Genomic DNA, 24,695 nt, shown 5'->3' on the forward strand with positions numbered 1-24,695 from the left:
TTCCTCAGTTGGTGGTATAATCTTCCATAAAAACTTGTCTGTGCATCAAATACCTTTTCGCTGTTATTTTACTTGCTGCATAGCTGGTCAAATATTGTTCAGAGTTGGGGAGAGGAGGGAAATAAAAGCTTTTTCAGAACTTATAATTTAAATTACCTGATGTGTAAGAGACTAAATTTTCCACCTTTCCACATGTTGAACAGTTCTTGCTCAATGAATGGTTATTTCAGTGAACCTTATCAAAGAGACATCCATAGTATTTCAAATTTCAAATTCGGGCCCAAAGAGAGCTTTCTGTATCAGTGCAGTGCAGTCTTGATATATGCAAGATGAAGTATTTGCACGTATACAACGGAAGGGTTGCCTGGGTATATAGAGAAAAGTAGGGAGCCGACAGAGCTTCTGGGACAAAATGTGGATGGTAATGTTCATGAAATATTAATTACAAGTTTAATTTGCATTACTTTCTGTGGTAGGAGATTATAGCCTTTCATTATGTGTTTCAAAAACGGATATGAATATAACTTACAACAATAAGTTCTGGAGGGTTTTAAATATGTAGGATAGAGCATTCTAAAAAAATCTTTAAAAATAAACAGCTATCAATATGATAACATGACATTCTAGTGAAAAAACCCCAATGAGCACAGGTAGTTCGTGTTCAACTTATACCTTTTTTAAAATCAAAAGTTTCTATTTTATTTTTCCCAGTGAGTAGATCAGCATTGTAAGATGTAAAATAAAATAATGTATCTATAGATTTGTTTTTCCTATGATAAACTATTATATAAAACTATGACACTATGATATAAGCCCTTGATGTACTTTACTTTTTATTTATTGTATGCTGTGACCTCCTCTGTAAACTAAAGCAATTAGCCTTTTGCCCTGGTTCCTTTGCCCATATTTCATAACTAAGTCTTTGGCATAATGTTCTTCAATATATTCATTTTGACAGCAATAGTCATTCTGGTTCTCCTACAGTAGGAGATAGGAGTAGATGTATGTGGGGTACAGTTCACCAATATATTTTCTCCAGCATAAATTTCTGGGTTTTAGACAATATAGAGTAAATTTTCAATATGTTATTTTGATTAAGCATGACTGGTTCTATTGGGGTGCTGCCATTTTTTGTGAGGCATTTGAAAAGCACTTGAAAAACATTATATAGGAGGTATGATCAGCAAATTGTGAATATGCTGATGTATAAATTACCGTTCATAATTGCAAAGGCTTACTAATTTAAGAGCTACTGAAGAAGCAAGGTTTTCTCATGTTTACTAGAATTTGTGAGAAAGAGAAAATACCATTACAGGTTGATTTGTGCCTGAAAAAGTCAGCAAAATTTGGATGTATACATATAGAAATCTTTGACAGACTTCATGAAAGAGTTTTGTAATTCCTATTTGTGTTCCAGCTGGTATTTGCATTGCAGATTCAGTTTCTATGTCTTTTCTTTTTATCCCTGGGACATTGTAATGCAAATCTTAATATCTTTCCAAAGCTTGGCAATTTGCATCTTTGAAATGTGAATCATTGTGAGACACAAGAGAATTATATTGTGAATATACTCATGTGCTTCAAGTCACAAACTTGAGTCTCCTATAATGAAAAATTCTAATATTTGAGAGTGTCATGGATTTGGGTTTTATTCTGTAGTTCATTCCTTTAAATCTACTGTGTTTTCATCTTTCATGTTTTAATATGAACCTGTAGAATAGTAAAAACAATGGTGACATGGCAGGTATATTGATAGAAAAAAAGTAATTGGGTTTGTGTGTCTCTCTTTGGAGAAAAAAAAATAAAAACAGAAATTGCTGCAGTTGTAAGAAATTCCTCAGAGATATCTACCTCATTTACCCTTATAAACAGAAATGCAGAGTTATCTGAAGTGCAATAATATCAAAGTACTTTCTTATATGATTAGCTCTACATTTTTCCACATAATGCCTCATATATCCTACAAATAAAAATCGCCAGTTCTTTACATTTATTGCATTGTTCTGGAAACCATAAACTCTTTACTCCTTGTGGAACTAGTATATCTGGGTATATGTGTGTGTGTGTATATATGTACATATATGTATATGTATTTCTTATCTCCAGCTAACAGAGCACTGATTAAGTGCATGTTTAATATGCCAGTCATATCATCACCAGTGAATTGGTACTATTTAACTGACAGGAAATTGTAAATAGTGTAGTTTATGAGCAAATATTTTTGTAAAATTTTTGTGAAAAGCAAGAAAAAACAAAGAGTTCTGATTTCTCTAAGGCTGGATAATGAACAGATATCAATATGTACCTAGAAAATTTTCAGGTTGAATTTCTGAAAATGGGAAGTGATTGCATTAAAAGTCACTGAATGTGCTTAAATGCATGTAGCTTTCATCCATCAGCATTATGTTCATTTGTTCTTGCTCTGTGGCCATTAGTAAAAGGCATTTATCTCTGTCATTCCTAACAGCCACTGGACTTTGAGACCAAGAAATCCTATACTCTGAAGGTAGAAGCAGCCAACGTTCATATTGATCCTCGCTTCCTCAGTGGAGGACCATTCAAGGATACAGCAACAGTAAAAATTGTGGTAGAGGATGCTGATGAGCCACCAGTCTTTTCATCACCTACTTACCTCCTGGAAGTGCATGAAAATGCTGCTATTAACTCTGTGCTTGGTCAGGTGACTGCTCATGACCCTGATGTGTCTTCCAGTCCTATAAGGTAGTGCTGCTTTAAAGTTATGCTTAATCATCTATGGGCAGCTTTTTAAATATTTTCCATGCATTAAATGTATGAGTTTATTATCACTGTGTTGCTTCTAAAAAGATCCTTGTACAGGATTTCTTTGCTTTGTGATGTTAGGTTTATCAGTTGAGATAATTTTCATATTTGCAGAACTGTTCCTTGACACATCATTAATCTTATCGATCTGTAGTAATTCAATGAGAAATGGGGCATAAGAAATCTGACAAGGTTGGATCATCAATGTTTATTTCTGCATTTATTTTAAAGAATCTGCTAGTTTCCAACACTAATAATCTTGAGTTTGTTTCATGTAGTTGTAAGAATCATATTTTATATTCCTTTGGCTAAACCCACCTTTGCTTTTATGCTAAGAAATCAGAGATTATTATGCCCTTTTGTATCTTCAGTTTACACCATTTTCATTTTCAATTTAGCTTGAATTGAACCAAATCTCCTTTTTGAGGTTTAGCAGGTCAGTGTCTTTTCCATCTCATTTTGATTTGTGCAGATCTTCCCCCTCTTTGTTATCATATTACTATATGATATGATCTGACTGCCCCCAAAACATATTTTGCTATGTATAATACTGCCAACTAAAAGCATTATGAAAGTGAACACCAAAGAATCAAAACTTACAGTAAAGGTATATTTGGAGAGAATCCATTTGATAGTAATTGCCATTTTACATTACCAGTCAAATTGGTATAGTAGAGTATTTAAGCTCTTCAAGCATTGTAAGGATGATGCTGTCATCATATCACTGTAATGGAAATTATGTGTATATGATTTAGAATGCACTTTAAAAAAATAAAAAGAAAAACAAATCAAAAAACTTGGAAATCAAATTAGAACATTCTGTTCTAAAAATAGTGTGCTTCAAAACTGGTCATTTTTTACTTTATTTTTTATTTCAACTGAATTTTGCAAAGGAAGAAATAATTTCAAGAAAATTCTGTATTTCAGTAGACATCTGTTCTCAATATTTTGGTTGTCAGAGATTTTGAGTGCAAAAAACCTACCAACAAAAATCTAGATATGAGTCACCTTACTTGCTACCAATACAGCATATGCTGCATGCTATATTACACTCAGGCTCTGTAAACTAATAATTTTTCTTAAAGAAAATAAATCATTTCTACCCAGTGCAGCAGTAATCTCTTTTTTACTCCTGCTCAGAATAGATGAAACACATCATCTGATCTTTCCATCAGTTAATCTAAAATGCATAAGCCAATCAGAGATGTATGAGCAGGTGCATGGATGGGTTACCAGTCAAGTTGTGAGTATTCCCATCTTACGAAAATCCCTTAGTAGGATATTAAGCAATACCTCGTGTCAAGTCCATGATATCTGGCACTTTTTTTTTTCCTCTGAAATTTCCATATCAGCCAAGATCTTTAAGACTTAGAAAATTTTAATTAGATGAGGCTAAAGGATGCATATTTTAAATCGCATTTTTCTTATTGTTGATGTTTATCCATAATTTTGGAAGAACCAGAGGATTGGTGTCTTTGGGTAAGTGATAATGTGAAATTCAGCTGAATTATGTCTTTGTTATTCTTTCCTTCCAATGAATGCGAACTGTCTCTTCATGTCAGTTCTTAAATTGAGTACCAATATGTCTTCATAATTCACTGTTTTTTAATATATGCAGCAAAAATTCTTTTTTCCCTTTATGTACTCTTCTGGTGCACATATTTAAGGAACAGCCTCACTTTTAATCCTGATGTCAAAAAAGTATATCCAGTGATATTTATTTCATATTTCTGTTGTTATTTTATAAACATTGGCTATTTATTTGCAGCAAATTATCTGGGATAAAGCTTGATCCTAATGCATGGCAAAAAGCATGAGTAATAAACTTCCTATACTGTGTGTGCTCTTCGGTAAAATCACTGCCCTTCCGTGGGACATATCAGCTTCACTGTGGCAAATTTCCCCCATTCAAACCCAGGGAGGTCTCAACTTTAGCAGATGTGAATCATTTTCTTAACTTCTTTCTAAACTTTAATGGGAACTAAGGAGACATTAAAATAAGAAATTAAAATAAGATACATTTTCCGGTGTGATTGCCTAAAGTTAGGTATACAGCTGTAGGTACACCTACAGTTTTATTTTTCCATACAAGTGACCTAATTTTCAGAAATGCTGTGTGCAGTACAGTCCCTGTTAAACCATTGAGAACTGAGTATGTTGAGCTTACTAGAAAATCAGTTTACTTAAATGGCCAAATATAGAAGTATATGCCTAGCTTTAGGCATAAATATTTAAAATTTAACTTCATATTTTTTATGATCTTTTTAACCAAACTGCTGGTTTTTAGGTAAGCAAAACTATCTCCAGTCAGAGTTTAAAAGGAGAAATTGAAAATGTCTAGAAATCAAAGTTGTTTTCACTCTTCACTAGTTCATTAGTCGCTAAGTATCTTAGCGATGTGATCGTGCTAATCTTGATTTTTAACAGTATAGTCATTAACTTTTTAACTTGTAAGATTTTCATAACTTATCTAACGCACATTTTCTTTGAACTATTTTTGAAAGAGCTGTCTTAGTGCAATTAGATTACTTGTAAAATTACAGAATTACACAAGTAATATAATTGCAGCATATCTCTTAGTATGACCAAAATATCTGACACTGAAATGAAAATAGCTGAATAGTATAACACTAACCTTTGAAATCAGATCCTAATGGGACATCTATTGAAACAGTGTTATGCTGGAGTGAGTTTAAGTTAATCAGGATGTTTACTCTGTTTTTTATCGAGTCATTGTGACATATAAAGGAGCTTCAGAATCTGACCTTTTTTTGAAAGTGGCTTATGATAAAGCATGAAGCAGAATGCGATAACTGATTTTCAAATAACGGTTCTATTGTGATTGTAGCAAAATATGTTTGTGCTCTTTTATCACTGAATTTAGCAGCCTATTTGCAAAACCTATATTTTGCAATGTATTATGAGAAACTGATGCTTTGAGTCACTTTTCTGACCATGATATAACATAATCAAGGATGTCAGTGTATAACTCTCCCTGTTATGCCTAGATATACTGCAGAACAGAAGAGAAAAATTGTCGGTCCATGTTATTAGATTCTGTAATGCACAGATACAAAGGCCTTAAAAGGCTCTTATGTAAATCCACAATGAGGAATCAGTAGGACTCTTTGAAGTCAATTTTTGCTGAACCTAATAAATAAATAATTTAGTGATAAATTTGTATCTTTTCCTTTCAAAAAATGAAAAGACCTCATTTTGCAATTTATTTTCTTCTACAAATAATATGTTAATAAAATAATGTATTTTCTCTGGAAATGGACAAAAATAAAGGCTTTTCTGGAGATCCTGTTCTGAGCTTTAAATCATCTTCCTGCTTAATGCACTGTTAGAGCGATCTGGCACAACTCTTTCGTGTTGTCAAGCTGTTTAGGCTGCATAATTTACCTGGATATTCTCATTTGCAAACTCTGACTACCTGTCAGATGAAAGTTGTTTTGTTCGAAATCAGTGATGTCAATCCATAAAACAGTCAAATCCTTCTGTGTTTCCGGTGTTTTACAGGTAAATGGTGATTCACTAACTGCCTTCTGCCCATGGAGCTACTTGAAATATACCTAAATAATGTGTTTGTTTAAAAGTCTATGCTTCATTAATCTAAAATTTGCTAGTAAAATAATGTTATTTGGTCCTTTTTGTAGTAACCATCAAGCCCAATATTTTTGTGTGTTTAATGTTACTGTTGAAATTATCAGCAGTTACTGAGAAATACCATAAAAACTGTCTAATAAATTTGATGGATTGTGTAATTAACTCTTCATCAGCAGCATTTTTCAATGATGTTACCCACTGAACTTGGGGGCAGTCTATGACCTTCATACTGGTTATACAGTTAATTATTCCTTGGGCAATAATAATTAAGCTTTTTTAGCCTCAGTTTGTCATTTTGCCTTATAAATTACCATGCTTTTGAGCTTCTCAATCCATTTGTATTTAAAACTGTGGTTCGTGGACAGTTACATAAATTGTCTTATGACTTTGTGGATCCCACCAACTACTTCAAGTAAATTACAGGGATATCTGTCTTGTAGGTTTTCCATTGATCGGCATACTGACCTTGAGAGACAGTTCAACATTAATGCAGAAGATGGGAAAATAACTTTGGCAACACCACTTGACAGAGAAACAAATATGTGGCACAACATAACTATTGTAGCTACTGAAACTAGTAAGTATTTGTGTATATTGGCTTCTATTTCTGTTAGTTTTATAACTACATTTTTTCCTGTGTGTACTGTGGAAACTGCATGCTACTCAGCTGAAAGTAAAACATTGGATTTTTAAATTACAAATCTTTTGAAAGAAAAGCATTATTTCTGCTGAAGTTCTTTCTATATTTCTTCTTGAAAACCACATGTTTTTTCAGTGAACAAACTAGTGCAGAATTTGAAGAGATATAAGACTGCATTTGTACAGGAAGCACATGGTAAATGGAAAAGAAATAACAGAGTTAAAACAGGAAAGGGATAAAACTTTGCTATTGTGGAAATAAATAGTAGGCCAAATGCTGAAGTTCTTAATACTGAATGTTCTTTTGTTTCATCCCCATAAATGGTTATATCCGTGGGTAATGTTGCATGAAAATGGTCTCATTTGATGCATGTGAAGAAATACACACATATACAGCTGTAGGCAAGAACAGGGATTTTGGGGATCTACAGAGCTATTTAGATGTGTAACTGATCTGTACAATGAAGTTATCTGAGCCAAGAGAGTCACCCTGTCTGGGGATATGAATGTTAGCTTTTAACCAACTAAAATTAGTTCATAATTGAGCCTGGATAGGGTGGTGGCAGGCTGTCAAGAGAGAATATAATTTATTATTAATATTAGCACTGTATTTAGACTAAAAAGTTGACATAAACATATTGCAGCAAAAAAATTAAAAAGTAGGACTGTAACCTCTTAATGAAAGATTGTTCTTCCATTGTTCTTTTAACTGATATATAAACTAAGAAAATGTATCTGCTAAAGCATCTATTCTGCAATCAGAACAGATGTTTATGTGTAATTTCCATAAGTGCATATACAGTCTGCATGTTGTAAGAATATTTGTCTTCCAAGCTTGATGAGCAACGTTGCTGATTCTGGCATGTAGATAAGGTGCTAATGATTACTCTTTCCACAGAGTGTCTTTTTAAGTGTGTCGTGCTATGATAACTGAACTTATATTGCTTCATTTCATAACACCGTAGTTATGAACACGTCAATGAATGAGAGAATAAAGGACACTCGCTTGGCTCATTTTTGTTAATATTTTAAGCAGCAGCCTGTTAGGAACCTATGAGGAGTAACAGGAGTGTGTGCTTAAGTGAGGAAGATAGAACTATTTTTACAAGAGTTCTTTTTACAAGAGAACTCTTTTTACCATAAACATATTCCTATGACATTTTGTAATAATTTGTTTATGTTATTGCTAACAGTGCTTGTCCTGCTAATTACTGTTAAATCTTGAAGGCAAACACTGCTTTGGTAAGTTAGCAAGAATGCCTTCCCTGGCATGAGGGCCAATCTGACACAGGGAATAACATACATGAGAAAAGGCAGCACACACCGGTTTCATAGGAATTAGATTAGATAAAGGATTAGATAAAGCTCGTTAAGAATTTAATTTTTTTTAAAGGAGAAAGGTATAAAAATTTCTCTTTCAATTTTCTCAGGACATCATTATCACGAATCTTACCAATAGCGTGAAAAAGGATATTATTATCTTGTGATCCAAAAAATCAGACTTTAGAATAGCAAGAACGGGAATCACAGAATCACAGAATGGTTGAGGTTGGAAGGGACCTCTAGAGATCATCTAGTCCAACCCCCCTGCACATGCAGGGTCACCTAGAGCACGGGGCACAGGGCTGCATCCAGGCGGGTTTGAAGATCTCCAGAGAAGGACACTGCACAGCCTCTCTGGGCAGCCTGTTCCAGGGCTCTGGCACCCTCACAGGAAAGAAGTTCTTCCTCATATGGAGGTGGAACTTCCTGTGTTTCAACTTGTACCCGTTACCCCTTGTCCTGTCACTGGCCATCACTGGGAAGAGCCTGGCCCCATCCTCCCTACAATCCACTCCTAAGATATTTGAAGTAATTATACATTGTTTTCTCTATTTTTGTCTAAAAAAGACCCAAGTAAAAATAATTTTCCAATAAACTCCTCCAACTGACTGTTTTCATCTTGCTTGTTTGAGTACACACCAGAGCAAAGCACACTTTTGTGGCCCACAGAACAATCAAGTCTGCCTTTTCCTTCCTGAGACTTCTAAAACATAACAATGCAGAATTTTAAAACAATCAGCTTTGTCTTCGTGGGTCTTTGCGGGAGCCTCAATATCTATCATTGCTGTAAAACTGCCTGTTATTAGACTGGCTATGAAAATAAGAATCCCAGTCTTTTTCTAAGCATTTGGTTTCCTGCTGGTATTTTTTTTCTTCTTTGTAGCATTCCCAATATAATTATTTGACATTTACATAAAATAAAAGCTGCATTTCATAAAGTGCTATGCTTGGTTATTTGAGAGAAATTATCTTTAAAACTCCTAATGAAGAAACTAAATATGTTCAGAGAATTGTCAAGTAGGATAAAATGAGCATTTTTAGATTTCGTTCCAACATAGTAATAAGCAATATCTCTGTTACAAAATAACAGAAATCTGCTGGAGGTAGTGAACTACTTCAGTTGCAAGCAGCAAATGGAAACACAAACTGTGTCATCATTATGCTTTTTTGAGATAGTATTAATGGCCTGCTGATCTTTCACATAAAAATAAATATGTTAGCATCTTTCATACAAGCAGAAAGTGAGATTGAGATGAACAATGAAGGGGCATTTCCTCTTTCTCGCCTAGTTCCTTTTCAGGCTCAGTTGAGGGCTCACCTCTGTTCATGAGGGTGATCATCAGCCCATTTCATTGCCATTAGACTTACTAATAACAGGCCATGATATTGCTTTTTTTTTTTTTTTTTTTTTTAACTTGATTCCCAGCATGGTGGATCTTGAATATGCCCTAAGTTATCAACATTTTCATAAATGGGTAAACATAAAGTTTTGCCAAACATTAACAGTTTCCAAATGCTCTATAGATACCTGAACCACTAATTATACACTGAGGACAAATGATTTGGGGCAGTTTTTCACTGGCACAGTCAAAGCTTTTCTGACCTCAGCTTCTGCCTTTGGTGGTAACTTGCTAGAACTAAATTGGTCAGTGTGAACTAAGCATAACTTTTGCATTCCCACCTGGTTGGCAGATTGAGATTTTTAGGCTTGGGGTAGCTGATATTTTTTGAAGGCCGTCTGCTTTGGAGTGTAGATAGATAATGTTAAACGTGCTGCTATTTTTCGTTTTTTCTGAGTGCCAAAAGGTGGACCCAAAGATAGACCTAACACTTTAACGTCCAGCAAAAGTGGGAGAAACATGAAAGCAGGAGCTAGTGGTGACTGTGACTTTCCTGTATGTCCTTAGCAGACAAAAGAGCAGTTAGTTTTTCTTGAAAATAATATTTCCTAATTATAGACAAGCATATATCTAGTTCTAATTCAAAATAAATTCACACTATTTGTGACAAACAGTATTACCATCATATTTTGGGACCTGTGCAAAGTGAGGCTGGCATTTCCCTCCTTTCGCTTTCCCATCACCAGCAGTTTCTGACTGTTGCTTTTCACTTTGTGAATCATAACAGATCTGCATCACCTTCCTGGGTGGTTGAACCAGCCAGGCGGACTTAGGAAATGTCACCCTGACTGTCTGTCTTTCAGAGTTGTGTAGTTTGTTGTGTTTTTTTTCTTACTCTTGTTCTGAAAGTATGTAGGAAGGTCACATGGATTTGTATACCTCTTGTTTGCAATCACACTAACTACGCTGGATACTGCTTGCATACCCTGTACAGATGGTTCACCAAATATTTCATCAATTCAGGTCTCTCTTTGGCTACTGAAGATAAAGCAATGCAAGAGCTATTGATGAAAATAAACTGGATTGAAAGTGATTAATGTGTTATAGGTGATATTTGTGAGAAATGTTCAGTATTTCAGATTTAACTCTGTTTTCCAGTTATTTAGTGAAAAATGATGCGTTTCTTATGTATTGATATTCCCAACTCCTACTCTTAAATCTGATGGCCTTCCATTCCTATTGCAACTCAGATGATGAGGAATACTGGAAGTTATTATCCCTGTGGTTTGATTCTTCAATTTTCTCTCCATGTTCCTGTGTATCCAAGTTTACTCTGAGTGAGTCAGGAGCAGTCACTGACTGTGGACTTTAAGTACTGGACTAATAAGATTTCTCATTGTTTTAATGCATTAAAACCTCCTATGTGATGGTGGTCTAAAAAGCTTAAATTTTATGTCAGGCTTGGGAGGTTTATTTTAACGACATACTTCAGAGAAGGGGAGTGGGTATAGTCTTCCTGTGAAAGTCAAGGTTGATCAGGCTCTTCATGTGTTTCAGGCTCTCTGGAGGCAAGTCCTGAAGAGTAAGAGAATTGGAGGGCATATGCATATTCTCCAGGAGGCTGAATTGTAGCGTAATAAGAATGAATGATTAACTTGCAGACATTTCTTTTGGTGCATTTTTTTTGTGTGTTCACAAAAGCTCATCATATCTTTGGTTCTTGCTACCTTTTTAAATGGAATTTTCTGACATTGTGTAAAATCTAGTAATGTCAGAAACCTTATAGTCATGTGTAAGCCTATTCATCTGAACACACAAATGCATTTTTATTTTGTATAAGGTGCAATTATAGCTGTAACTACTGTTCACATTGACATGCTTGTGTTGCCTGTGTTAACTGGTTAGCAATTTTGCTGGGCAGTGAAGCAGAGCAGAGTTCAGCCTGGACTAACCTCCTCTGTATTCGCTCTGTTCCTTGGACAGGTTTTGCAGTTCTTATGAGTTGTGTTGTTGATGCTGCTTAGGCACGAAATCAGATAGCCACAGTTTGTTTATCAGAACATTTTAGCTATGATTTTCACAGATTCTGAACATAATTCAGTCTGATTATTCAAGGATGTCATACCTCTATAAGCCATATAACAATTAACTTAGATAATAACTAGACAATAGTCTTTCTACTTCCAGCTCCATGATTTTCTATTTCTTCTTTTAATGGGAATACCAGCTATGGTGGAGATATTTTCTCAGCGTCTTCATAATGTGCCTCATTAATACTAAGGAAATGCCCCATGTTTCCAGTCATTGCTGGTTAATTGATGTAATAAGAGTAATAATAAATGGAGGAATAATGTAGTTTGAAACCATAAAGACTTATGTCTGAGAAGCAGTTATAACTTATGCAAGAAAGAACTGTATTTGTCACATTATTCAACTGCACATAATTCCTCTAACTTAAATATGAATATGCTGGCATTTGAATGTTCATCTCTCATAAGCTGTAGCCGAGGTCTGCTTCAAATGTAAGATTCTAGTGAATTCTTAAATAAAAAGTTTAAAAAAGAAAAAAAGTACATCATAATGCATCCATTCATTATTAACAATGCCTATCTGGGATTCGCTTAACAAAAGTGAGGTAATCCTTTTCTCAAGAAAATATATTATGTTATAAAAATTCATGAATGATATCATACATTTCAAGAAGAAAAGCTTCTAAAAATATGCTAGTTTGCAGGAGATTTTTGAAGAATACCACCAACAAATGTTGGAAACAATGATTTGTGAACTTTGAAGTCAATTATGTGATGATCCCAAGCTTTCTTAGACCTAACATAGCACTGAGTTACTACTTAAGTAATTATTCAAGATTTGCTGCCCTTTGTATGGCCATGTACTAGATTACTGAGAGAGCAGCTTTCAAGTCAAATCTCAGTTGTGGACTGTGACCAACACTACCATTGGCATTCAAATATAGACAGTTTTTTTTTCTTAATTAGTGTAAACTTGAACATATTCAGTCTTATGGGGATATGTAGAGTTATGAACCTGTTCTGCTGTTGGAGCAGGTTACAGGGAGGTTTTTCCAGAACTTCTTGTCCCTCTCTCGGCTCCCTGCGCATCGCAGACATGAGAGTCTCCATCCCTCCAGGCAATAGACCAGGCACCAGAGGAGCTGTTGCTTGGATTGTGTGAGAGAGTGTGTTTCTCACATGCTTTTAGCCAAGGGGTAGATCTCTGAATGGAATTCAGACTTTTTAATGGGATTTCTGTTACCTTTTTCTCTGAGAGGTATAGTCAGGGAGCTATTATTTTGATTGACTGCTTTATCAATTGATTCCTGAAATTCAGCTTCACTTGCCAAACAGAAAGCATGTCAGTGCCTAGGTAAGTTAAAGAAAGAAAGGAGGAGGAAAAAAAAATAAAGAACAAAAACACACAAACAAAAAAACTTGGCGAAGTACCAGAACTAACACAGCTAGTAGAAATCCTAGAAAATCATTAGTCAAAGCAATAGATGAAAATATAAATAATGTGATGAAAATAGATGAAATGTAAATAATGGAAATGGTGATTTGACCACAATAAATATTTTCCGGGCATGGAGTGTAGGCATCTCAAGGACAAAGCTACAGGCTATGTCTGACAAAGGTAATTACCCATACCAACTACATTCTTCAGAAATGAAGAAGTATGAGGCAATTTTATCACCTAATGGGAAAGGGCATAAAACCAGAAAGACTCTTTATGGTTTATCAAGGGTCTAAATACAATAATTGAATCATCACCCAGCATACACTCTACTAAAATTATCTATACTGTATATTATTTTTTAAAAATACAGGGATATTAATTAAAATGGAAGAGAGACTAAATTACTCTTCAGAATAAGCATTCAGCTACAATGTACCTTTTAGTGATCTGAATACCTCTGCTCATGATGTTCATTTATTTAATTGTATTAAGTCTTCTATTGCAAGAATGACTAAAGGCATTATAGCAATAATTCTAACAGTTTAGAGCTACTTTGGTGCATCACATAATGACCTTTCATTTAAGACTAAGAGAAATTATGTAAAGTTTAGAGAGAGAGAAGAAAATAAACCTCTATGGAGATGCAAACAAGAGAAGCTGAGGAATATTAACCTTTTTCGCTTGACCTTCTTTTTCTTTGGCTTAGTGGAAATCAAAATGGATAATCCATCATTTTTGCATTAAAGGAAGTTAGAAAGGTAATTTTTGTTCATTTTCACATAAATACAGGGCTATACAGAAAGAACTCCATAGGTTCTAATGGAGCATGTGCCATTGGTTCATGGAGAGCTGGGGTATCATACAGAGCTCCTTAGCAGCTCTCAGCTGTTAAGGTGCATTCAGACATATCACAATTTTTCCCGTTATTGCTTTTCACAGCTCATGAATGGCAAGAGATTTCATCCGCATGGATAAGTGTGGGAGGGATCATGTTATGAAAAAATATGAACGGGAAATGAGTGTACATGTGAAATGATCTCTCTATAGAATGACCTCGTTAGTCATTAGCTAGCATAAAAAATCAGGTATGAGAAGCTGAATAGAAGGTGGTAACCTCTGATTTCAGAGGAAAATCTGAAATAGAACGTGGATGTGACTAATTAATTGAAAACAAATACAGACAAATCTGTTGTAGGAACTAGAATTTAAATCTAGCATATCTAGAAATTTTTCTTAGATGTGAAGGAAATCTAAGATCTATACAATAGCGCTATTAAGAAAATCAGTCTCAGAAGGAAATAGGAGCTCTAAAAAATAAAGAAATTTAAGTAATTTCTGATGATAAATACTGATGTAGTAAAGAAGCTTTATTAGATATTTTGTCTAGCAATAAGAAAAAGATGGAGGTTTCTTATGAGCAATTAATTATTTTACTTTAATCATGAAATAATTTAAAGTAAAAAATTGAAAATATTCCAGAAATCGTGTCCTCAATCAATCTGCTTATTGTTATTTTTTATGCTGCTAGTCATTATAAAATTTAAGAGCTAATAAGGTGTTGTGTATCTGAGTCAATATTTTGTGATGTTTTAATATGTATGATGTATTAGCATATTTACAATATAATTGCTCTGAAGTGTGGACCCGATTCCTGGCTTCAATGCTTAAGCCTTATGCTAGTGCAACTCCTCTGGTTTAAGACACAACAGTCTTCTCTTCAATTTTCTTTGTGATGATTCAATGACTTCTTTTTTGAGATAGATCCTTTTCAGACATGTAATGGCACCACATTATTTCCCTTAAATTTTTCTCAACATCATATTTAGAAATAAAAACCTGTTACTTTCTTGCAATGATTAATGCGTTACCCAGCACCTCACTAGGTTTGTGGTGCTGTAATCTTCAAGAGGTAATAATCCAATAGCATTTATATCCTAGTGTTATTAATGTTAATCTAGATAATAAGGGTAGGAGAAATGTGGTGGTTTTCTGTGGTTTCCCATTTTTCATTTTTTCCTTCTTATCAGTAGCTGCCTCAAGGAAGTAGAAAAACTTTTTCAACAGCTTTTAGTAGACTCTGTCTTTTGCTAGCTTGATGGGTATATGGAAGAGCCCTTCCTGCAGATTAGATTTTTTTTTTCATGTTAAATGAACAAGGTATTTGCATTGATTTTTGGAAAAATGCAACTGTATAACTTCAAACATTTCTATCTTGTTTTTCTTTATAGTATATAGTTGCTGATATTTAATCCGTGTTTGTGATTTTTACTTGAGTAACTGTGCAATGATGCAGTTAGTTTACTGAGGACAACATAACTGTGTATTCCAGCCTGACTTGCCCCATCGTTAGACAAAATTAAGTCTCAATAACACAATACCATATTAGAAATGCAGGTTGTTTTCTGTCAGCATTTGTTTCAGCTTGGTCTCTGGGTAGATGTGTGGGTGGAAGGATGTTAGTGCAGCACATTTTTTTTTTTCCTAAAGAATTTACTTTAGGATCTATGATGAAAACAGCATCATTTTCATTGTCATAAAGCTGGCACAACTACAGCAGGTTGCAATGCAACACGCTCAAGCAGCTATACTAATAATTTATTTTGAATTATATATTTGTTTACTCATATTGATGTGTCACATATATCTTGATTATGTGTCACTATGAATATAAAACTCACCGTGGTCAAAATTAGATATGCAGACGAACAGTCTCTAAGGACATACTGTTTGCTTCCAGCGCTTCTGACAAGAGACAAGTACCTGTAATTGCTACTTAAATATTGAAAAGGTGCTGCAGTTTTTGATTAGGATGCCCCTTTTAAATCTCTTTTTAAGGCTCATCCCATCCCTTTGCTGCCTCTTCTTTAATACTCTTCCTTCTCTTCCCTTGTATGCCTATACCATGCAGTCCAACCTCCAGCTTGGGCAGTGAGTGAACTCTTCACCTAATGTATCTTCTAGCATTTTCTCTTTGGATGAAGAAGAAGAGGTGACTCTGAAGCAATTTTTTTTCAAAAAATAAAATAACTTATTTTCATTAAATAGTGATTCACCAGCATGCAAATCATTTTAAAATGAACAGCAATCGTAGTAAGTGTGAGCATTCTCTTTCTTTTTATGGCCTAGACTCAGCTATTCCCTCCAGATTCAAGTTGGACGTAGTTAGTTTTGGTATCCTCTGCTCGCTTAAGGACAAAATTAGAGCTCCCTTGCAGTACCTGGTTCTCAGGAGATAACATTTCCCCTCTTATCCTGAACGGCCAAATTTAACAGATCCCTTCTAACCAGGGCTATGGTAGAAGACATCCTCTTCACAGTTGTAAACTATGTTTGGGGGGATACTTTTCTTTTTCAGTTTAGTTTTGCCTTCCCAAGCCCTTTTGAGCTATCTCCATGCATTCAGACAAGATAATGTCGGGCATATACACCAAGGAGGGTATGAGTCTTCTGAAAAAAAGTAACAAACATTTCCCAGTTTTGTAAATGGATCTTTCAATTCACAGAGGATCAGAGGTAATTACAGAGTAACAATTTGTTAGACTGCTGAGTTACCATTGAGCACAGCTTAATGGTATGAAAAATGACAAAAAGGTTGCATTTGAATGTCATATAACACTCTGCCCTCAGATGCATAAAAAGGAAGCTAATTCCATCAATATGCTTTATGTCTCTCTGAAAAGAATACTCTGATTTAATTTTTAGAAAATTTATGTCTATGATTTGATTATCAAGCTTTTCAAATTTCTATTGATCCATTGGATTTAAGAGGTTCTGTTTTTTATAATTTAAATTACATTTAAATTTTAAATTTTTATTTATTTAAAAAGGTAGGAAATAGATATTAAGGGCAAGAACTAGTTAAAGCTTACAGAGCAGGAGAGATCTAATTAACTTCCCTAGGATCTGAATGTGGCTGTGAAGTGCAAGTACATACCAGCATAGTCTGTTTACGTTACTTTGCTACTACAAGGGCAGCAAAAAGAAGTCAGTGCAGTGTTTGGTGGAATGTCACTGATAAAAAATAGTTAAATAAAAATATGTTTGGTCTTTTTATGCCTGTTTAATTTTTCTGCAAACTTTAGGCAACAAATTCCAATTTCATACTAGCTCTGGGCTGCATTCAACAATCTTTGTCTGATATGCACTAAGCAAAAATAAATGATAAATGAAAATGATAATGGGTGAAGACTTTATCTGAGTGAGGCCTAAAGAATATGGCTTTATATAATTAACATTTTCTGGCAAACATTGTGTGTCTATCATGGAAATTTTACCATATTTTTTTTGTATGCTAGTATCAAAATTAAAGTATAACCTACCCTTTTATGTTAAGCCATAGATCTTATATATTCATCAAAAGAAGGTAGATGGCCTTGGCCACCTTCTCGCAGGTGGAAGTGCTGAACTTCAGAAACTTTTTAATTACAAATTCGGCTTTGAAGTCAGTTACGTTAGAATGTAGTCTGTCCTCAGTTTCCCCTCCTCCTTCCAGAGTGCTTAGTCTAAATACACTCCGTATATCCCACCTGGCTAGCCAGAATATATAACTCCTTATTTATCTAGATCTGTAGAAGTGTGCATTTTGTGAAAGTATCACATTTTTTTCATGGTGATAAGCTGTAGAAAAATGGGCAAAAATGAAAGTAGTGGGTAATTCTGAGCAAGTCTTTGGTTAAACTTTTGACAATGTATCAATGAGGAAATAAATATAGAATGTAACATAAGTTTGTTCTTGATTCGTTCATCTTACATCTGGAGACCCTAATAAAATAAGCTGAGGGTTCTCTGAAGAGCAGATAGTACTTTTGATCGCCCTTACTATTTTTTCCCTAAAGAATGACTTAAGTGACACACTTGAGAAATATGTTTCACATCTTTTTTTTTTTTTTCTCCCTTTCCTCCCACACACATGCACACACATATACTTTCTGTAAAATGTATTCCTCTAATATATTCCAGTTTGCTGGAATAAATATAAATGCAACATTAATTACAAGTTTGTTTCTCATCTCAGCAACCTGTATAGAAGTTTTTCTGCTCTGCACTGGTATGTCTATATCATTTTATAATGATTCTCCATATTTTCTCATTCTTTAAACAATTAAGGGTGTTTAAACTTTTTTTTGTCTAAATATTCTATAAACTATGCTTTTTAAAATTTAATACCATCATTGTTTTTTTTTTTTTCTTTTAACTTTGGCGTGTAGCTTTTAACCTAACTCAGAAATACCTTATGGTCTGTTACTTTTAACAGAAATGTTGTCCTTTAGTCATGAAAGTGTCTTTCGCTTACAATTTCAATGTCATTTTCAGGTAGTCAGGCTTTCTTGAATTAGATCATTATGCAACACTAGATAAATGCACACAACATTTGTTGCAGCATGTGATTTCTATAGTTATCCTTCAGGAAGAGGAGTTCAGCTTCACAATAACATTTCTGTCTATCAAAGACTCAAATATAGATTTGTTGTTTTTTCATGGTAAAACAATTGTTACATGCTGTAGTGTAGGTAAGGAAAATGCGAGTGTAAAACCCATGAGAAATACGTGAGGTTAATAAGACTATGGGATATCTTACTGAAATCATTAGCTAAGAGCATGATAAAAGCGTGAAAAAATAGTTCTGTTAAAATACAACTTCATAAATTTGAAATATGAAAGTTGTGAAATAAATGCTGTTGTTTTTATTAAGTCAGTGATTAAGTCAGGTTTTGTTTTGATTTCTCTGTTAGAACCAGAATTTCTGTTTCTAATTTAAAGTATTATTATATTAAAAATTTCATTGAATCAGAGAAGCATGAAATAGCCATTTCCCAGCCACATGATGATGATAATAAAAGATGTGTTACTTCTCAGGATTCTACATTTTATTCAGGTATTTCAGTTACCATGCAGGACAGATTGTGACTTTTTAAAGAGAACCTTGATGGGATTTTCAGGTGATTTAATTAACTAAATGAACTGAACTGGATTTCTTTGTGTTAAAGAAATTACATTTTTTGTGGCCGGTATTTCCCTCTTAAATACCTCAGCCTTTTAAGATGAGTGGTGTGTGTTTATGTCAAGGAAAAATAGCAGGCATGTTTTATAAGTCTTTATGGGACCTGAATAACGGTCTTTTCTTCTGTCATCAAGGCATAAGACCAAAAAATTGATTTATATGTGCAATTTACTCTGAGTATTGCTTGTTGCATCCAGTAATGGTGTAAACACTGCTTACTGCTTTGCCTCAGAAATTTCTAGTGATCAATATGCACTCACATTTGTCTCAAATAGGCAGTTATTTTTTTAGGAAGGAAGGAAGATGTTGATCACAGTAAGAAGGTCAAGTTTGGAAATACTTGGGGGTTTTTTTTGTTTGCTTGCTTTTGGTTATTTTATTTGACTGGACCTTTTGTATCAAACTCCACAAACTTTTTAACCTGGAGCAAGTTTCAATGGGTATGTTGCCCTGGGATGAGTACCAGGAAAACAGTAATTTAATAATTTAAAAGTCAAATAACATCTTGAAAACTGGAGGATAACAAGGAAAATAAGAAAAACAAGAACTTTCCACATGCTTATAAATCTTGTAAAAATTCAATCTTCATTTCTAAACTCAGCAGAACTTTCCAGTATTTTGGGGTTTATTTATTGCTGATTAATTTCACTAGTTGTTTTTCTACATCGTTCCTTTCCTGATAGTTTCCTAGAGAGTTTTAGCATTGCTCTCTACTGAAATCTATTTGATCTTAAAAAGAATTCTTCTAGAATTTCTCTCAGCATTTCTTTTAGAAGGAATTCACTCTCCATTCATACAAAAGAAGGAAAAATTCTGAACACTGAATACTAATCAGTAAGAAGGTCAACCAATATGATGGCAACGAGTTAGCCTTCCCCTTCCTCCTTCATCCCTGGGGTCTCCTAGGGGCACGTTTGAGAGGGAAGAAGCAGCTGCGTGGGTGAGCAGGGAGAGCAGATCTAGGAGGGTGATATCGGGAGATGTCAGGGGCTAACAGGCAGTTCAGAAACTGGATGTGCTTTTAACAGCTGGTTTAGTTGAACGAAGCTAAACTTACATGCACAGTTGCTCATACAAAACTAACACTTTGTGCAGTCAAAGAGTGGATCCTTTTCATGGACTTTTTACTTTCTTCTGGGAAGGGAAATGCTCAAGGATATTCAGCACTGCCGCAAGAGACGGCTGTAAATTTGAGGGTCTTGCTCCATGTATACATTACAACTTTGAGCAGATGGCAGACATGAAGACAAAATTATTTTAGATCTTCAATGTCTTCATCCTCAAGTGAACCTGTATTTTCTTAATGAGAATTCATTAATTTGTTTTAGTAGAGATGCTTACAGTGATTTTTATTTATGGGCAAAACACTTAGCATAAGTAAAAATTCATTGGAAAGTCTGCAGTGACAAAATAATAATGCAGTGTATTCTGTGCGGTCGACAATAGAAACCGTGGATAAAATTCCCTCTTCATCTCTCTTTCTTTCTCAACAATATGTTTCATTGTAGTTGCAAGAACCCAGCCTGCCGAATAGGCAGTGGATATCCCCTTGTTTGGAGATTTCCAAACCAGTTGGTTCTCTCTTGTGTTTAGTAAATTAATTTTTTAAATGAATTCTCATCAAGTTTCTAATTATAATATCTTTAAATTTAATGTTTGTATTTCTGATGAAAGACAAACATTTTGGGGGCAGTCACAAGGGATATGAATAATTTCTTTAGAAGCTTATCTAATTAATTACATTCCTCTGTAATGTCTTTAAAACTTGAACTGCCATCATTTCATTAATTTAGATAAAAGTAAATCTTTAGTGTTTAAATGTGACACTTGTGCTGAGAATTCTGATAAGCTGAAGCGCTCATTGTCTATATTTTTATCAAGTTAAGATTAAAAATATGTTTTGAATTTTGGGGATTTATGCTTTGTATATCAACTTTATTTCAAATATGTTAATAATTTATGATATAAATGTTCACGTCAGCTGTTAAGTAGGGTCATAAGATATGTTATGGAATTCACATAAATAGTGGTCTTCCAGTGTTTTGGTAGGGACTTCTTTCTGTTCTGTAATGCACTTTCTAAACTAAACCTTTTGGCAGCTTCAAGTGAGGAGCTTTTAGGATCTGATGTCTTATAATCTTCCATATCCCATACAAGTAGAATTTGAGTATTTTGTGCAATCCAGCTGCCACAAAGCCTTTGTTTATAGCACTGGTACTTAAAAGTAATAATATAGGTAAAAGCAGGCGGTTCACATAGTGTGCAATTCCTCAAATTGTTCATGACATAAATGATATAATGTCGGCATAAAATAATAATAGATGAATTTTGAAGCAAACGTTGAGTTACTTGCAGAGGTATGCATGAGCATTTATATATATATATATGTATTTTTTAACTAGGCAATCAGCTGATCACCTCAGTTTAAGTAGAGGTCATGTCTTTTCTGTTTGGGAAAAGAATCATAAAATCTAAAATACTTATGAACAGTCTCTTAAATTAAATATACTGAATTAAGGGAAACACTAGAAGCAGGCTATGAAATTTATATGAAAAAGAATGCAGATTTGTTGCTTTAGTTTTTCTTTCCTACAGCTTAACAAGGTTATTCTACTCTCTACAGTGATAAACTCCCTTATGCAAAATAGCTCTTTATTATAAATGGTAGGGCTTTATTTTTTTAGAATTTCATAGGATATTTTTCTGTTCAGATAAAAAAGAACCAGAATGCTTTAATAACCCAAAGTAATACCTAATTTTACCTATGTCAATCTGCAGACTGTCTTTATAACAATTTAGGTCTCAACATTAATCGTATTTTCAATGAAGAAATAATAGATGTGCAGTCAGAACAACTAATAGAGTAAAACGCTCTGTGCTCTGCCAAAGATAAACAAAGAAATAAATCTCTGTTGTTTACTGCCTTCCTTTTTCTACGTATAATGGACTTTATCAATAAAACAATACAAACTTCATCAAAGAAAAATCTTACCAATTTAGTCCAAGAAAGGTCTTCATTGAGCTAATCTCCAACAAATGCTCTTTGCAGTAGGGATTTATTTATTCTTTTCAACCATAAAATACTGGCCATCCTTCTTTATCTCATGTTCCAACTCTGCTATTCATTATAGATAAGGCAACCCAATTAAGCAAAGACAGAGGATAGGAAGAATATGTGTTCTATTTAAGCATGTATGTATCAATCTCAAATTAAATACCCTTACCTTTTATGCTATAATTTTTTTCTCTTAGGGAACCACAGTCAAGTGTCCCGGGTGCCTGTTGCTATCAAAGTTCTTGATGTAAATGACAACGCTCCTGAGTTTGCATCAGAGCATGAAGCTTTTTTATGTGAGAATGGGAAGCCTGGACAAGTAAGTAGCTCCATGTTTTCAGTGTTGTGTGTAATTTGGTGTGTGGGAATGGGTTGCAATTGATTCCTGTCATTTTATCTTACTTTTATTTCCAAATAAGTGCCTCTGAACAACTTAAAGATATGATTCATTTTAGATAAATCTGTGATCATATTCTCTGGTATGTCTCTCGCTACGCACGTGTATTTCTTTAAAGTATACATTTGAAAGCAAAGGTAGGTATCTTGGGACCAAACCCAGAAAAAAATGCTGAGTATCTGTAAGCTCTGATTGCTTTTACTCGGTTTGATAAAGCCTATCACTTCATAGTACTTTAGTTCCTTAGTGCTGCATAGTTTAGTACTACGTAGTACTTGAGTTTATGGATGTTGGTAAAATAAGCTATAATCCAACCTGAATCTCAGTGCACTGGAAACTAAACTAACTGGCCCAACTGGCCAAGGCATAATTTAGGAGAAACACTTAATAGTTTTATTTCCCCTGCCCATGTCTCGGTTATATTATCTAGCTATCTTCTTCTTATTCACTTATAATTGTGAAAAAAAAAGCAAATAAGAAAAATTGAAATACATAATTGAGGTTGGAAGTGTCTGGAAAGTGATGGAGAATTTAGGTTCCAAGTTTTTATTATGTCTGAGAGGAAAAACTAACTTAACAGTTTTTTTCTGCCTTTATTTGATGAAGAAAAAAGAAGATTGGGAAAGGATGTTCCACATAGCTTCATAAGGTCAAATAAATCTAGCTATATTTCAGAAGCAAGATATAACTTGTATAGCCTTTTTCAAAGGAAAGAAACAAATCAACCTTTTACAAGATATGTGTAATGAAGGACAAATGTACAGCATTAGGTAGGGTACTTCATATGCTGTGTTTTTACAAGATAAAGATTCAACGACATTTACAGACTACTAGAAAGCAATGCAGTGTCACTGAGATTTATATTTTGTCCAGATGAAGAAATGTAGTATGTTAAAACAATTCAATGTTTTTCAACTTTCTAATTTATTTCTAGATTGTGACATTTCATTTAAATAAAGAGCGGCTGACAGCTTGACACCAGACTTGATAATCAAATTTTTCCTGTGTCTCATGTGGGTGTTTGGCATTAAATTCACTACTTGCCAAAGTAGGTTACGTGACAATAGAGTCAGGAATTATTTTCTTTTAGTAGTATCAAATGACAACCTATGTAGTTGTGTATGACAACCTATCTCTGCCAAAATCAGATTGTTAGGGAAGATTTATGATTTCACTTTCTAGCATCTTTTTTTGTTTATTAAACAGGTGTCAAAAGTGTGTCACTTAAGAAATGAAAATTCTCTGTAACCACTGAAGAGAAGATTATTGAGATGTGCCCTTATGGGCAGACTTTTCCCAGCAGAGTTATGTTACTTATTGCTATTTAAGTTCTTTTTAGCTCTGAGTGGATTTCTGTTTATCTTGGGATGGATTTCAGGTGCTTAGTAGTTGTTTAGTATGAAATATCCTATTGGAATGAGTGCACCTTTATCCAGGGCTCAGTAAGCTTCCCTGAAATGAGAAAGATATGTTGAATACTGTTTTCAGAATGTATCTATCCTTGGTATTCTTATCAAAATTCAGGTGGTTGAGAAATAGTGAAAAATGTTCACACCATTAGCATTTTGGAATGAACCAATAAATGAGATTTTTGATAGTCAGCAGGCTTTTATTTAAGCACTTATGGAAATTTTTTGATAAGCTGTATGCCATTATTCATGTTACTGTCACCTCCTGTGCTTTGGATCTGTTGCTAGATGTCACTCATGAATATGAGTGCGAATATATCCCCTGTGCGAAAGATCTTAGCTAGAGGTGGCAGTGAGCCTGCAATTTATTCTGTGTTTTAGACAAATAATTTTATTGGGATGATAAGTACCCATCAGTCCAGAGCAAATACAAAGATCGGATTAAAATTGTCATTCAAAACTTATCTGCTCCTGTAAATATCTTAGCATGTATACTGCTGAGTGTTTTGTTACACTCATTGTTCTATATTCAAATTTTGGAAGTAATCATATTAGTCAAGATGTAGAATTCAAAAATGATTGAAACGTGTCAGCTATGAAATAGGTAATATGAGAAAGACACTACAGGTTTATACAGGTTTACACAGTAAAAAAAAAAAAAACCCTAATT

At 34.2% G+C, this 24,695-nt stretch overlaps 1 protein-coding gene and 1 long non-coding RNA gene across 2 annotated transcripts in view; both read left to right on the plus strand.

Annotated features, from left to right (window-relative positions):
- LOC148593462 (uncharacterized) overlaps window positions 1-24,695 on the plus strand; it is a 624,849-nt gene that overhangs the window by 243,679 nt on the left and 356,475 nt on the right. The window lies entirely within an intron of this gene.
- The window catches only part of CDH8 (cadherin 8), a 129,961-nt gene that overhangs the window by 79,037 nt on the left and 26,229 nt on the right, over window positions 1-24,695 (plus strand). The window contains exons 7-9 of the mRNA XM_010227416.2: window positions 2,468-2,721; window positions 6,831-6,967; window positions 22,417-22,538. Coding sequence (XP_010225718.1) covers window positions 2,468-2,721; window positions 6,831-6,967; window positions 22,417-22,538 — 513 coding nt within the window. The remainder of the gene's footprint in view (window positions 1-2,467; window positions 2,722-6,830; window positions 6,968-22,416; window positions 22,539-24,695) is intronic.

Source organism: Tinamus guttatus, unplaced genomic scaffold, assembly GCF_059628265.1.
Source record: "Tinamus guttatus ecotype Peru unplaced genomic scaffold, ASM5962826v1 Tinamus_guttatus_pri_ptg000389l, whole genome shotgun sequence".
Taxonomy (NCBI): Eukaryota; Metazoa; Chordata; class Aves; order Tinamiformes; family Tinamidae; genus Tinamus; species Tinamus guttatus.